This window comes from Sciurus carolinensis, chromosome 5 (genome assembly GCF_902686445.1).
Source record: "Sciurus carolinensis chromosome 5, mSciCar1.2, whole genome shotgun sequence".
Classification (NCBI taxonomy): domain Eukaryota; kingdom Metazoa; phylum Chordata; class Mammalia; order Rodentia; family Sciuridae; genus Sciurus; species Sciurus carolinensis.
In genome coordinates, this window is record NC_062217.1 from 31,912,052 (window position 1) to 31,926,205 (window position 14,154).

The following is a 14,154-nucleotide window of genomic DNA, read 5'->3' on the forward strand; positions in this document are numbered from 1 at the left end:
AACAGGAGTTGTGTCTTGTTTATCTTAGTCTGCACTGTGCATCACTCCTAGTAGGTCCCTCTTAATGCTTGCTGGATTGATGGACAGAGTCCAGTATTATTGAATGATAAGAGGTAAAATCTCATGCTAATTACAGATGGCAGAGAGGACTCTGGGAGGCCTTCTACCTCAGAACCTAGGAGCGAAGCCAAGAGTACCACAGGGTGTGTGTATCATTGAACAGACAGATGGTAAACACACATCCTCATGTCAGAGAGTCAAAGTCGCCATAAATGCACATGGTCTTGCTAGGTATGGGTGTATATTTCATCTGAACCCTGAATTAAGAGTCACAGTAAATGATACACCTTGAAGTTCAAGATACATTTTCTTATCTTTAAATTTTTCTGCTCCGTGGTAAAAATAAAAATGGACAACAAAGTTTCCCTTTTCTTTTCTGAGCCCAAGTGCAGTGCTTTCCATGGCATTGGCACTAAGTCAAGAAACATTTGAATGAATGATTTGGAAGTGCAGGCAAGCTGGCTGGGACATCTGTCACAGTGCTGATGGCCAGCGTGGATTTGGCTGGTCCAGCTGGCTGGGTGTGGCTCCTTGTCTTTTCTTAGCACTCCTCTTGGAGCTGGGGTAGTGGGTTACCTTCTGAGATAGAGCAAAGTCTTTCTTCTATTTCGAAGATGCTCTAAGAAAGTTTCCAGGTGCACCTGTACCTGTTTCTTGCAATCCATCTACCTCTATTTCCATGACTGCATTCTGTACATAATGAGTGCTACCTTTCCAACTCCCAGTCCAAATGGCCTGCAGTCGTGGAAGACCTTTCCTTCCCAATTCCCATATGTGACAGTTTTATCATCTTCAACCCAGAGTTGTGTTTGAGGGTTTTCAAGTCCATCTTTCTGATGGCAGATTTTTGGCAAGGCTGCCAGCTTCATAAAACAAGGTAACGTTTCTTAGGAAGCAATCACTTTAGCTGTTGTTTCACGGCATTTGCCTGAAGAGTCTAGAAAGGGCCCAGTGACTTCACTACTGAAGAGTAACAGAGAAAAGAGCAGCTGCAGCAGCCCATGGATGGCAGAGAAGGTGACTGCTAATTTTACAAGTACGTGGAGATATTCTGGCACCTTCTGTAAGATACCAGGGGACCCACAGTCAGTTTCCTGGCTGACTTTTCAGTCTCCCAGCATTGAGAAACTCAACAGAAAAGAACTTCATTCCACTGTACAGTTTGGCAATTTTCTCTAAGGTCAATATTACATGTGGAATGCCTAATGGGAAATTGCTATAAAAATGGCAGCTAATTACAGGTTAGTGGCTAAAACAACACTCTTCTCTGGAGAGCTTGTGCACATAGGTTGAAGGATAAAATAGGGCTGAACGGTATTTGATTTCTTTGTGTTTATCCAAGTCACTGGCCCAGGCAGGAAGGTAATATATGAAAAGGGACATTTTTGGAATAGCTGTTTTTGAATTATGCTCATGAAATACACACTGTGCTGTGGAGGATATGTGGGAAAGCTACACTCTGACCGCATGACTAATTTTTAAAGCCTCGCCTAGAGAGAGTTTCCCCCAAGAACACAGCTGGGCTATTCCTTCGTGGACCGAATGTGTCAATTCTGAATTGAACTAAAATCAAATTTCACTCCATGATAGCAACATGAACTGAAGAGTTAGACCCAGCAGCGAGGGCATTATGTAGTAGTTCATACACCAAGAATTATTATTTTATTAACTTTAAGAACATGTTTTACATAAAAACAGGCAACATCAAAAAAGCTCAGCTGATAAATAAACATATCACAGATGACTTCATTCCACATTAACTTACATTTATTAGCTTAAACTGAAGGATTAGGGAAAAAAATCGGATCTCATTCCACCTTTAATCATAGACACAAATCATTTGCAAGTTATTTCATTAGGATTCTGAAAATCAAAGATTAACCTATGCCATCTGATCCATGCAGCAAGTGATAAATTCAGTATTTTCAAAGGAAACACTGATTTTTTTTTTCTTCTTCTACCAAATTGAAACCTTTCGGAAACTTGTTTAAGTGCAAGTTTCCAGCCCATCTTTTTAGTATGCATGAGCAAAATAGTATTTAATTTCACACTCAACTAATCTTTTAATAATTTTCTTTCAGCCAGAATGAAAAAGGCTATTATTAATTTCCTAATAAAATTTTTTAAAAAAGTTATTGAGGATATGACTCCAACCTTGGACCAGTTTCAATTTCTTTTTATTTATTCTGAGAATACATCAAAGATTAATGTCAATGGCAAGTGAGAAATTGTCCCTAGAGAACTATTCAAGGTCTTTTTCTTACCACATTCGATTGAATTGGAATGAACTGACATTATTAGAGTCTTTAACATCACTTTTATAATTCTACTTTCCTTTAATACCAACAGTGAAGGCTTTAGAACTATTACTTTAAATTAATAAAGTATATCACAGACAAAAATATACAATTTTACATTAAAGCAACATTAAGGGTCTCAGTTTAGTTGACTAAAAAAGAATATTAAGGAAATTTACAGGTATAGTTTAACATTAGAGATTGCTTTTCCTTTAGGGAAAAAGAATGAAACTAGATCTCTCATTTGTCTCTATGGGCAAGATATTGCAAACCTCATGATCAAAACACCTGCCAGTTAGATGCTCACTCACTGAGAAAAATCACCACACCAGCTTCAGAGTAGAAGCCAACAGCAACAGAAAAACAAACAAACAAAAACACTCCAGCCAGAAGCATTCTAAGCCTGCATTTCCTGTTTCCCACCGGTTTATGACCCTTAATGTTACTGAATGGATGGTTGCATATTTGAGATGATTAAAAAATAAAAGACTGGCTTAAAAGCACCTCCTCCTTCAGTGTGTAATTACATACAAACTAGAGATTCCATCTGACAGTCCCAGGGACCCCATTTGTAACTCTTCCATGCATAAGCACCATTGAGCCAATTTTTAAAGCACTTTTGCAGTTATCAAATGTTTAGTGTGTCCTCAAGTTTCATTGATTTATTTGCTTTTAAATAAAGAAAGTGTGAAATGTGTTATTTTATGCTATCCATGTCTGCATTGACCAAAAATGTTACTTTTGGAAGTGCTTTTAATCACTATTTTTCCCAATGGACTAGAACAGCTTCATGAAATTTGATGATTAAATAAGGAAATCCATATATCCAAAGAAGCCTATATCTGACCCTCTATACTGCATGCAAAGTAAGGGTCTATTTGAGTGTATTTTTCCAAACTCCTAATGGAAATGACAGATCACATGTGTGGTGAAGACTAACCTTTGAACTGAACAAGTTTTTCAAAAAAAATTTTGGACCAAAAAAAAAAAAAAAAAAAAATCATGTGGCAGTTTACAAAATGAATAACTTACTAATTATAGAAAAGATTCATTATCTACCTTATATGCCAGGTGATCCATTAAAAAAAAAAAAAACAGAGAAAATACACCCAAATGAATAATGATGTTAAAACTATCATTCTGGATCAAGGTGTTTCCCCCAATTCTGAAATCACAATTAAGAACACAAACTGGATTCTTCTTTTTTTCTTTCTATTCTCAGGAAAGTTGGAAAGAAAGTTGGGAAGAGAGGGAAATGAAACTTCACTCTTTGGTACAGACCCTGTATAGCAAACTTTGGCCTGGGGCACGTTTTTATGGTCAAATTAAAAACCTTTGAGAATAGGAGTTTATCATGGAAATGCTGACAGATCCTTACCCAGAGAAGAACTAGGGGCAACACAATAATATTAAGAAAGCTCTCCCTCAGCACAATCGAGCTTCGGCACAGGGGACAGGGTTGTCTAACTGATGCCGTTGGCCAGCAAACAACCGTGATTTAATGTGCTTGAGCCTTGGTCATACAGTAGCGCTGTGACCCTCTAAGTCAATTTTTCTTTTCTTTTTTTTTTTTTTTCGCTCAACTGAAATATGCCTCAAAGGGTAAAGGATTGCAATTTTAGCCTTCATTCATGGATATATTGCTTTCTTTCAACAACATCTGCGGGTCCTGTTAAACCACCACCCGTGGGGGTGCTGAGCAGGTTGCAGGAAGGTTTCATTGAATACAAAACACCGAGTGTTTTCAGTAGTTTATTCACATTTTTTTTCTTCTGCTTATTTTAATATGCACCACGTGTAAGTTAGATGAGGGCTACGGTAAAAACATTTCCAATGACTGAAATCTTACTTTTCCTTCTAATGATCTGGAACAAATCACATATTCATTGATCATGACGAATAAAATGATTTCTGCTACAATGTTGAGAAAAAAATGTGTTCATTAACATGAACAGTTCTCATCTACAGAGATGATTTACACGATGCAAGTAATGAAGGAGTTCTTCCTCAGCTAGCCTACTATTGAACTGAAAAGATGAATCTTAGGATTCCCTCGAAAATATATGGTTGGTCACGTGTCAGTAAAGGACAGACAGTTCCCATCACCAGGCCACCACCATAAGAGCTATATTAAATACCTGAAAAAAATTATGGAAACACTTGTGGCGATGAATAAATTGATAATTACGGAGATACACTGCCAGAATGGTACATATTTGTTCTATGATAAGTGAAATAAAAAATAAGATCAATTTGGTTATAGAAAGTCCTTAAAGAACACCACCACTTAATTATTTCAAACTTGAACTATCCCAAGAATGTCGAGAAAAAAATTAGAAAGCACTGGTTAAAAGCAAAGCAATCTGGATACACCAACGTCATCGGCATGCCTTGTGCTTGTCTATTAACCCTCTGAGTACATCTCTGACATTCGAGATCTTGGTAGCTTAATGCTGGAAAGATTCCATTCCATCTGATTACTCAATATTTCTACTTGACAGGTCACATTCCACTGTTTATTTAGCATAGATCACTCCAATTCTACAGGGAGGCCCTGGGATCCTCATGCTGAATGGTCCCTGTATTCTTCTGAGCTGCCCCTCTGCAGCATGCTGAGAAACACTCCAGAATTCCCCTTAGGTGTTTATGGAAAAAGGCCTGAGGCATGCATTGTAGGTTCTGTACACTGAATACTGTAGCAACACATTTAACGCCCATGGGGGAAAAAAAGGAATTCAGAGGGGGGAATTAAAAAGAGGAAAATGACAATCTACTGCAAGCAGGTCTCTGCCCATAGGATTTTTTTACATTCACACATTCAGAGTTGAGGCCAAGCTAAAAACCTACTCCTTCACCTTGCAATAGTACTTTACTTTATAATTTCAGAGAAAGCAGTAATTTCAGACCAGTTCAGTGTCCTTTACTAAAATGGAATCAATGTACATGCTGACATTCTTCCTGGTGTTCTGTGCTCCAACCTCAAAAAAATTTAACTAATTTGTTGATTTATGCTATTCTGGGATTTTAGGTGTTATCATTTCTGGATCCTCTAAAAGGAGAGAGAAAGAGAGAGAGAGAGAGAGAGAGAGAGAGAGAGAGAGAGAGAGAGAGAGAGAGAGAGAGAGAGACAGAATTAAACCCTTAATAAAAGTGGAAGAGCAAAAATCCTGGGAGTCTTGTGTTGCACAGGCAATGAAATGTTGTGATTTGATCAGTTATCTGAGCACAGACCACAGTTTAAGGGTGGAAGAGTAAAAAGCAGCAATCGAAGATCAGTGTGAATTTGAAAACAAAGAACTGAATATAGAAAAGTAATTCATAAATTTTAAGACTCTCTGATATTAAAGTATATTCAATACTGAGGAAATAAGTACTGCCTGGGCATCCAGATGCAAATTTCATGAGATATCACTTACTGATTATTTTCCAGATCACAGAGCTGAGCAAATCTTAGGAGGACATTTGATTTGGGACCCTGCCTCCAAGACACCCCTGTATCCTCCCCTCTGAGTTCTGCTGTAATGAATAGGAAATGGTAATCCCCTCTTCTGCAATGGGATATGCTCCAGAAGAAACTCAGGCCTGGAGTTTTTTCTACCAGAGAGAGATTTGGTAACAGGAGTGGAAATACAGGTCTCAGACAGGACTTAGTCCAAAGACAGAAAAACAAAATGTTCCCCCAGAGTGCTAAAAATAGCAGCATATTAAAAAAAAAATAATAATCTTGGGGAATGGAAGTTTATCCCTAGGGCCATCTTCTAGGTGTTATATCCTGCTCTTCCCAGGAGACTATATAAAGGGCACATGGAATTAGTTTAGAACATTCTGGATTGTGTTCCCACCATGCTTTCTCCTCAGCCACCTTGCAAATCACTTGCCTCTAGCTCCACTGTGCCCCAGCTCTCCCATGTATGGATTTCATACTATGTGTGGACTTCACACCGATGACCACAGGATCATGGAAAAAAGCAGGTGAGAAAATGCACAAGATCTTCTTTTTTCTTTCCCTTTGAAATCCCAGCCCTATTGAGCACCTGGCAATTTATTGCTCTTTTCCACCAGTTGTTTCTTCCCTGTAGAAGTTTGATACTGAGCAGACAGACGCCCCCTCACCAAGCACGAGACGAGCCACGGTGATCTTTGGAGGGTCTGTGCTGGCACTAGCAGCAGCTGATGTAGAAGCAGCATTTCTGAGGTGTCACCAGTACATCTTTGTATGGAGACAATTTGTGGGGAGAGGGCACCAACAATTTCCTGGGTCAGGGTGTTTGCCATAAACCCAATTCCCTCCACTCCCCACCATGCAGGCCTCACTGCAACAGATGGTTATACTTCTAAAGAAAAAAAAAATTCCCTTTCTTAATAGGATCATGAAGAAAAAAGAGGGGTGCATATGCTGAAGTTATAAACCTGCCATGTTCTAAACCCACAGAAAAGGACATGCAAGAGATCATTCTAGATGTCCTTCTTGTCCGGACATTTCAGCATCTTAGTAACACCCCTTGATCTGCAGCAAAATCAAGAAATATGTGTGTGTGCATCCAAAGGCCCGAAAAATTCCCCAGCAAGGATTCTCAATAAAATTCTATGCACTCAGAGGGTTAACATGTGCTATATTACATACTGCAGATCCTAACTTGACTGATGAAAACATTCATTGCTTCTATGTTTAAAAAAATTTGCAAATTAGCTTTAACCCTTTGAGGACCCTATTAGCAGCAAATTACCATCTTCGCAAACGACATGTGCCATCTCATTCAGTAAAGGGAAATCGCTACAAAGATACCCGAAACACACTTTCTCTTCTGCCATTCAAGCATTGAGCGCTAGATAGATCAGATGAAACTGTTTCACATAAATTTGGGGAAAAAAATCTCAGAGTCTCAAAGGGTTAAGCTAGGACTTTGAGTAAAAGGGGCTTATTAAAAGGGTGAGTTGGGGGAGCGAACAGTCTCGGAGGAGCTTGGGGAGTAGTCTTCCGATTCCGAGTTGAGTTCTGGCGGAGCTGGCTGCGCCTTGTACCGGCTCCTCACATCCTGGTTGCGTCTTCGTCGGAAAACCTGCCTCTCCTTATCAAGAGCGGTGGTCTAGCAGGGGCATAAAATGAGAAAGAGGACAATTAGGCCGAAGGCAATGGCATGAGGGTCTCTTTCTAGAACTTTATAGAACTGAAGTTGGAAAGATATGCTGGCCAAGTTGACCTGTCCATTATGGGTCATGTTTGTCAATCATCGCCACTCTTGGGAAACTCTTTGCTCCCACAAAAGGTGCTCTTTAGAGGACCTGGTCATGACATCTGCAGGCACAGGCAGGATGGATGATGTCACAGGTTGGAACTCTCCCCAGCCCTACCCAGACTTCTGCCACCTCCACATCTATTACCCTTGGTGGCTCCCAGGCTGACCAGGGACATCCCTCTGGTAAATGGTAGTCTCAATCTTTTGTGTGTGGCATGGAGGGATGCTCCCGGGCAGCATTGACCAACATGCAGCTGAGGACAGCTGAATAATAAAGATGAAAGGTGATGACGTTCCTTGACATGGAAACAGAGCCACAAGCTCGCCCTATTCTTTTAGCACTCCTTCACTTCTAAATGGTTAATATCATTATCTATTATCATCTATTGATGAGGAGGAGTGTCTGAACATCTGAAATTACACATGGCTTTAAATGCAAATAAACCAAATGGAAGCTTTTCCATTTGCAAAGTTCACCTAGCATGTGGCCATTTATGAAACTGTGAGCTGCTTTTGTAGGTATTTCAACTCCTAGCTCTATGCCTCGTTTTCCAGAGGAAACCTCAGATGATCCCCAGGATGTTATCTGGCTGTAGCTCTGGAAGTTATTACGACATCAGAATGAAGAACAGCATGACTTCATCACAGATTTAATGGGTGTGGGGAGGAATGGGGTCATTATAGCGAAACCTTACACAGAAAGCAGAAGAGCAGGTACAAAGCCCAAAGAAAAATATAGAACACATATAAAAGTCGAAGGCGTCCTTGTTTGAAAGTCCCTCTTTAAAAGGATGTAGCCTGGAGGTTATTCTGCTTTTAAGAGATTACTTTTCCTCTATAGGGATATATACCACCATTTTTCCTCTTGAAAATTTACTGTTAGCTTCTTCAAAGAACTGAGATAAATTTATAGCCAGCCTGGTTCTGAGAACAAAGTGAAAACTAAGCCCCTCATACAAGTTGTGGTATAGCATTAGAACAATCTCAGATCTAAACGGAGCAATCAAAGTCCCAAAATGAAGTAATAAAGAGAGAAATAGAGACAGAGTGTAGAAGCAGTACAGTAAATGGCTTCATTAGCCTGAACTGTTCTACTTTAAAAACTATCCACACACTGACTAAGAGCGTTACAAACCAATGAGGACAATAAACTTTAATAATTCACTTTTCATTTCACTAGATAGCTAATACAATGATTCAATAACTAGTTTGTTGAAATGTCTACCTTTGATTTTTCTACTTGTTGAATTTTTAAGGACCCTCATGTATGTAATTCTTTGACTTATACTCATTGACTTTATGATATTTTCAGCATCTTAAGCCTAAATTCCTAACTTTATTTAAAACATTGTAAAGTTACAACACATGGTATTTTGCTTTCAAAGCAAACTGAACATGGTCTGTTTGTGAGGAGTTGAATGTTTGTAAAAAACAGATGTCTATTTAGTCTGACTTACATAAAAAGCATTCTGTTGTTAATCCAAGGGTAATATAAACTCTTCTCCCGGTCATAAAAATAGTTCTATTTCTACCTTCTTGAGGAATAAAAAAGTCACTGGGGTTGGACTGAATTCTGACTAGTGAACACAGGCAGTCAGATGGGGAGAAGAAAAGCACACAGGGCTTGTGGCCAGGAATTTCGTGTCCTGCTCTGTCACTGGCTGTGTGAACCATTCACTCAGTTCTCTCATCTGTTAAATAAGGACCTGGAATAAGTTTTTCCCTCCCTTATAGAGTTGCTGTAGGTGAAAACGGTTGTATAACTGCTCTTTACCATCCAAGACTTCCATAAATGTAAGCTATTCATTTTTGATGGAAGCTCGTATTTTTAAAATTAGGTAACTGCAGGTCACAGGAAAGGAAGGCCAAAGGAAGCCCCTATTACAACTTCATGTACTTTCCCTCCTTCCCTCCCTCACTACATTGGCACTGTCTTGATACTTAATATATCTTTTCATTCAATGATCCAATAACTGGCTTGTTGAAATTGACATCCACCTTTCATTCTTCTTGTTGAATTTATATAAACTTCATAGATGTAGTTTTTGGTCTACACCCATTAATTTTATGATATTTAGGAAAATCTGTTCAGTTGTTCAAATCACACTCTTGGCTTCAGTCACTGAAATAGGACATTTCTCCACAAATACCATAGTTCAGTTTATGCAGAAGCTGGTGGCTTTAATATTCAGCCCATGGCTGCATGATCCCATTACCCTCATTTTCACCTTCCTTTCTTCAAATCCTCAGAAGGGCAATTATGTTCTCTTCCTTACTTGTCCCACTACTAGAGAACCCCTGTTCTTTCCCTGTTTAAATGGTCATTTTGCCCACTCTTGCAAACTTCCTAGTTAGCATCTTTCTACGTGTTCACCTTTGTAGATGACCTTTCATGCTCAAGTGCTCCTGAACTTCCAGTTGCATGGTTTTCCAGTATTCTCAGGACACTTATTTTTGGAAAGATAGCTTGGTCATCAGCATGTGTCATGGATTAAAGGTGGTTGTTTCTATTAGATCTATAGACTTAGAGCCAAAAAAAGGTTGTATCCTTGTCCAATTCTCACTCTGCACAGTCAAGGGAACTGAGGCCCAGGCATGAGGAGACACTTGTCCATATTGCATTGTTAACTAGGAATAGAACTCACTTCTGCAGAAGGCCCAAGCAATTTCTTCCCATTTGCTCTGAAATCTATTGGAACAGAACAAAACAGAGTCCTTGTACTCCAGTAGTTCCCTACTTCTCCAATTCCATCCAGAGTGGGCTGAGGAGAAGACCCTGAGCACGAGTAACACCAAAGGTCAAAACACAAGGGTGTTCCCATGCTACAGATCAGAGAAAACTTTCCTAGGAACAATGGGTCAGGATCCACTGAGTCCAACCCCATTCTGAATTTGGGGGTCTGTAAACTCCTAGAGAGATCTTGTTCTGTGACAGAGATGTAGTTTCTTACCCATCCAGTTCCTCCTAATAGTCTCAAAGGCTGTGACTAGTGTTGAGTGGTCCCAACTGACTTGCTCTCAAAGATGTTGCAGAGGGTATCTCTGTTCACTGACCTCTGCTCCCTGAGTTCACTCTATTCTCAGCTCTGTGGACTGTGGTTCATTCTAGAAACTTCTTCCTTCTCTGTTTTCACAACAGTCTAGTATGTACTGCTATCACTCTGTATCCTGCCTACACCATAATCGACTATTTTCCTCACCACACTGTAGGCTTCTTTGAAGGGCCAAGATCAAGTCTTGGGCATCCTCTCTGCATTCTCCATAGTTCATAGCACAGAACAGACATTCCATAAACTTTGTAGTTTTTGAAATATGGGGCAGTCCAACAGAGGTCACCCATTTCTCTCTGGAGCACCCAACCTCCAGTACCTCCTGAACACAGCTGACAGGTCAATTTCCACAAGGTTCGATTTATTTACAATTTCTCATAAAGTCCAATTCCTTCTCCTAACTTTGGCAATGTGCTTACAATGAAAACTTCCAGTATCTAGTTCTTGTCTTTATTCACAATTATTCTGTGACATCAGTAGGCTTATTGTCTCCCTTTAAGCAGACACTGGATTTTCTAGTACAGAATTCATTTACTCTGTCTACCTTGATTAGCCATTCTTTAATTTCTTTTTAGATACCTCCCACTCCCATACTTTATGATTCCAGTAAAGGTGACCCTAGACCATCTCTGTGGGTGGGGCAGGGGTGCATTTGTGACACAGGAATAAGCCCAAGCTAATTGCATTCCTTGACACCCATGATTGGTTCAGGTGGGCACACTACCCAGTCACAGGACACAGTGAGACTTTTGCTAGGACTTTACCTTTACAAAGAATCCCAGCTACCAGAGGATGGTGGGCTTTCCACATCCTGGTACCATGTGGATTGGATTCAAGATTAAAACCAATTCTAGGAAGCAGGTTTGAAGGATGGACAGAAGGAAACCAAGCTTTGAATGAGCACTGAATCCATCCATCACTGAAAGCAGACCCCACCCATGGACCTTTCTGGTTGTGTAAAATAATAAGTTTCCTTCTTGCTTAATCCAGTGTGGTTTGGGGTTTCTTCCCTTGCCATCAAAACAGTCCTGTCATATCTCTGAATGCACTTTAGTCATTGTCACCTCTGCATTTTAACTCAAACTGTTCACCAACCTGAAATGACCTGTCTTCCTCTCTGTCCAGTCAAATTTACTTATTCTTCAAGCCTTCACCTACTGCATCAGTTTTTTTTTCTCTAAACCCCTCGGGAAAGAATTGTCTTGGCCAATTTTTTGATACTTAATTGCACACTGACTTCTTATTATCTTTTCTGTGCTTATTTCTCCAATATTGTGTAAATTCCTCTATGGTACAATTTCCAACTTCCCTACATTTTCTAGAATGCTTAGCAGATGGTGGTATACATATTAGACATGTATTGCATACTTCTTAATTAATAAGTAATTTTTAGGTGATTACACACTTTCTGAATAATGAAAACAAAACAAAACAAAAAAACCCAAAGTAACTCTATGCCACAAAAGAGTAAAAAGTTAAAATTACTGTCAATACTTAAGTATATAATTTATGTTTCTAACGTCAAATTCTTATTTCAGATACAGTGGATATTCTCTTATACAAATGTATTGACCCATTTGAAAATATTTCTTCTCATCCAATCTCTTATCACAGTAAGCATTGTCATTTATCTTTAGAGTTTTAATTGTGGCTGTAAAGTTAACTTGCCTCCCACACCTATGCAGTTCACCCTTTACAACTGAATTCTGTAGCCCTAGGATACAGTTCAGGAATGAAGAATTCAGCAAGAAAATAGAACTATACATTGTTATATAATTTGGAGGAGCTACCATCATAAAATATGTAGTCAAACTGATATCCCCCAAAGCATTCAAAACAGAATTTGTCCTCTGGAGGGTTGTACCATAAACTTAAATTCTGGACCCTTTCAACTCTTTCTGATAGGCAGTACTCTGTATCAATCACATAAAATTTCCAGATGTCATTTTTTTTTTTCAGTTCTGGGGGTCAAATTCAGAGGTGCTCTACCATTGAGCCAGATCTCCAGCTCTTTTTGTTTTTGTTTTTGTTTTTTAATTTTGAGACAGGGTCTTCCTAAATTGCCCAGGTGTGTCATATACCACCTATCTTTGTAAAGTGAGGATGTCTTCAGGTACAGGTTTGAAGTTCCATTAACTCTTAAAGACTTCCTAACAGGTTTCTTACTTTAATAGTTGTTTTGTCCATGGTTTGTAGCTTTGGTGGAACAGGCATGCATGGACTTGCAGTAGAAATCTCAAGTGTCTCCTCTGTAAGTTACCACTTCATTAAGAGTTCCTGAGAGAACTTAAGACTGTGTTATCACATTTTGGTGCTAATTATTCCAGGTTAGAGGTGAGTAAGAAATCTCTTGAGATTCTGGTGTTGACCAGAAACTCTAACCTAGTTACTTCAGATGTGTATGTAATAGCAACTGCTATGCTGTGTGCTGGAGGAGAACCAGTAGTTGATTAAATGGCATGGAGAAATAACTAATATAAACCTGTCCTACACAGAGATATTCTGCATATGCCTACCTCAAACTGTAAGCCTTTGACTATCACAAGGCCCCTGGTCACTACTAGAGTAAACATAAACTTGAAGACTAGTAAAATAACGCTGGTAACCTCAAGCCATTCAGGTGGTTGCATGCATGGTAGCTGGAAGTCTTAGGGAAATTAATAAACACCGTGCATCAGTACCTGCTATAGCACCAGGCATATCTAAATAAAAGGCAGAGCTTGCCTAACCAGGAGATTTAGTACAACAATAGATATAGCTAATGAATTTGGCCAGTGGCCTGTTCTGTTACAATGAAATGATACTATTTTGCACACAGCTTGGATATTTTAAATCCTTGTTTCCTGACATTAAATCTGGAAATCAGCATAAATTCACACGAACTATCCATCTGGTATATCCTATGCTAAGTTAAAGGGAAATTTTAGCAATGGAGGAGGAAGATCAGGAAAGAATCAAGAATATGAATTGAAGCACTCATTTTGTGTTTGCTAGTCGGAATCACCCCACATCTTCACAATGCTTGGTTTGTCTGGTAGTTTTAGTTTAATCCTCTTGGAAGCAGCAGTAAGAAGTAGTCAGGAGAATTAGCTTTGTGTCCTAGCTCTGCTAATTATGTGACCTTGGACTTGTTTCCTAACCACACAGTGCCGCAGTGTCCACGCCCATAGACTGAGGGGGCGGGGCTACCACTCACGATCTCTAGGGAAACATTCACCTATGAAATTCTATGCATATGCTTAATATCACCATCAATCTACCATAATGGGTTACGTTTTTCTCTTAGCAAACAATAGGCCTTAGAGTCTATGGATCAAAAATATTTCTGTTCTGCAATATGGGCAGGACTCACAAGGGATGTACCTCATTTTATTTGTGAGGCAATGCTTTCTGTCATGGCAGTAATTATTGTATTTAAGTAACTGCATTTTTCAGAGGCAAATGTTGACTGCTTTCCCTTTTTTGCTTTTCTTAATTTATTGCTAGCCATCACAAATAGTCTTCATTTCA

General features: G+C 39.3%; 1 protein-coding gene across 5 annotated transcripts in view; it reads right to left on the minus strand.

The window, feature by feature from the left end:
- Positions 1-5,451: 5,451 nt before the first annotated feature.
- The window catches only part of Dclk1 (doublecortin like kinase 1), a 335,028-nt gene continuing 326,325 nt past the window's right edge, over positions 5,452-14,154 (minus strand). For 4 of the 5 annotated variants that reach the window (XM_047552011.1, XM_047552012.1, XM_047552010.1 and 1 more), the window contains one exon: positions 5,452-7,444. In XM_047552011.1, coding sequence (XP_047407967.1) covers positions 7,387-7,444 — 58 coding nt within the window. In that variant the 3' untranslated portion in view covers positions 5,452-7,386. Of the gene's footprint in view, positions 7,456-14,154 lie in introns of all 5 variants that reach the window. The other variant, XM_047552013.1, reaches the window with a different exon arrangement.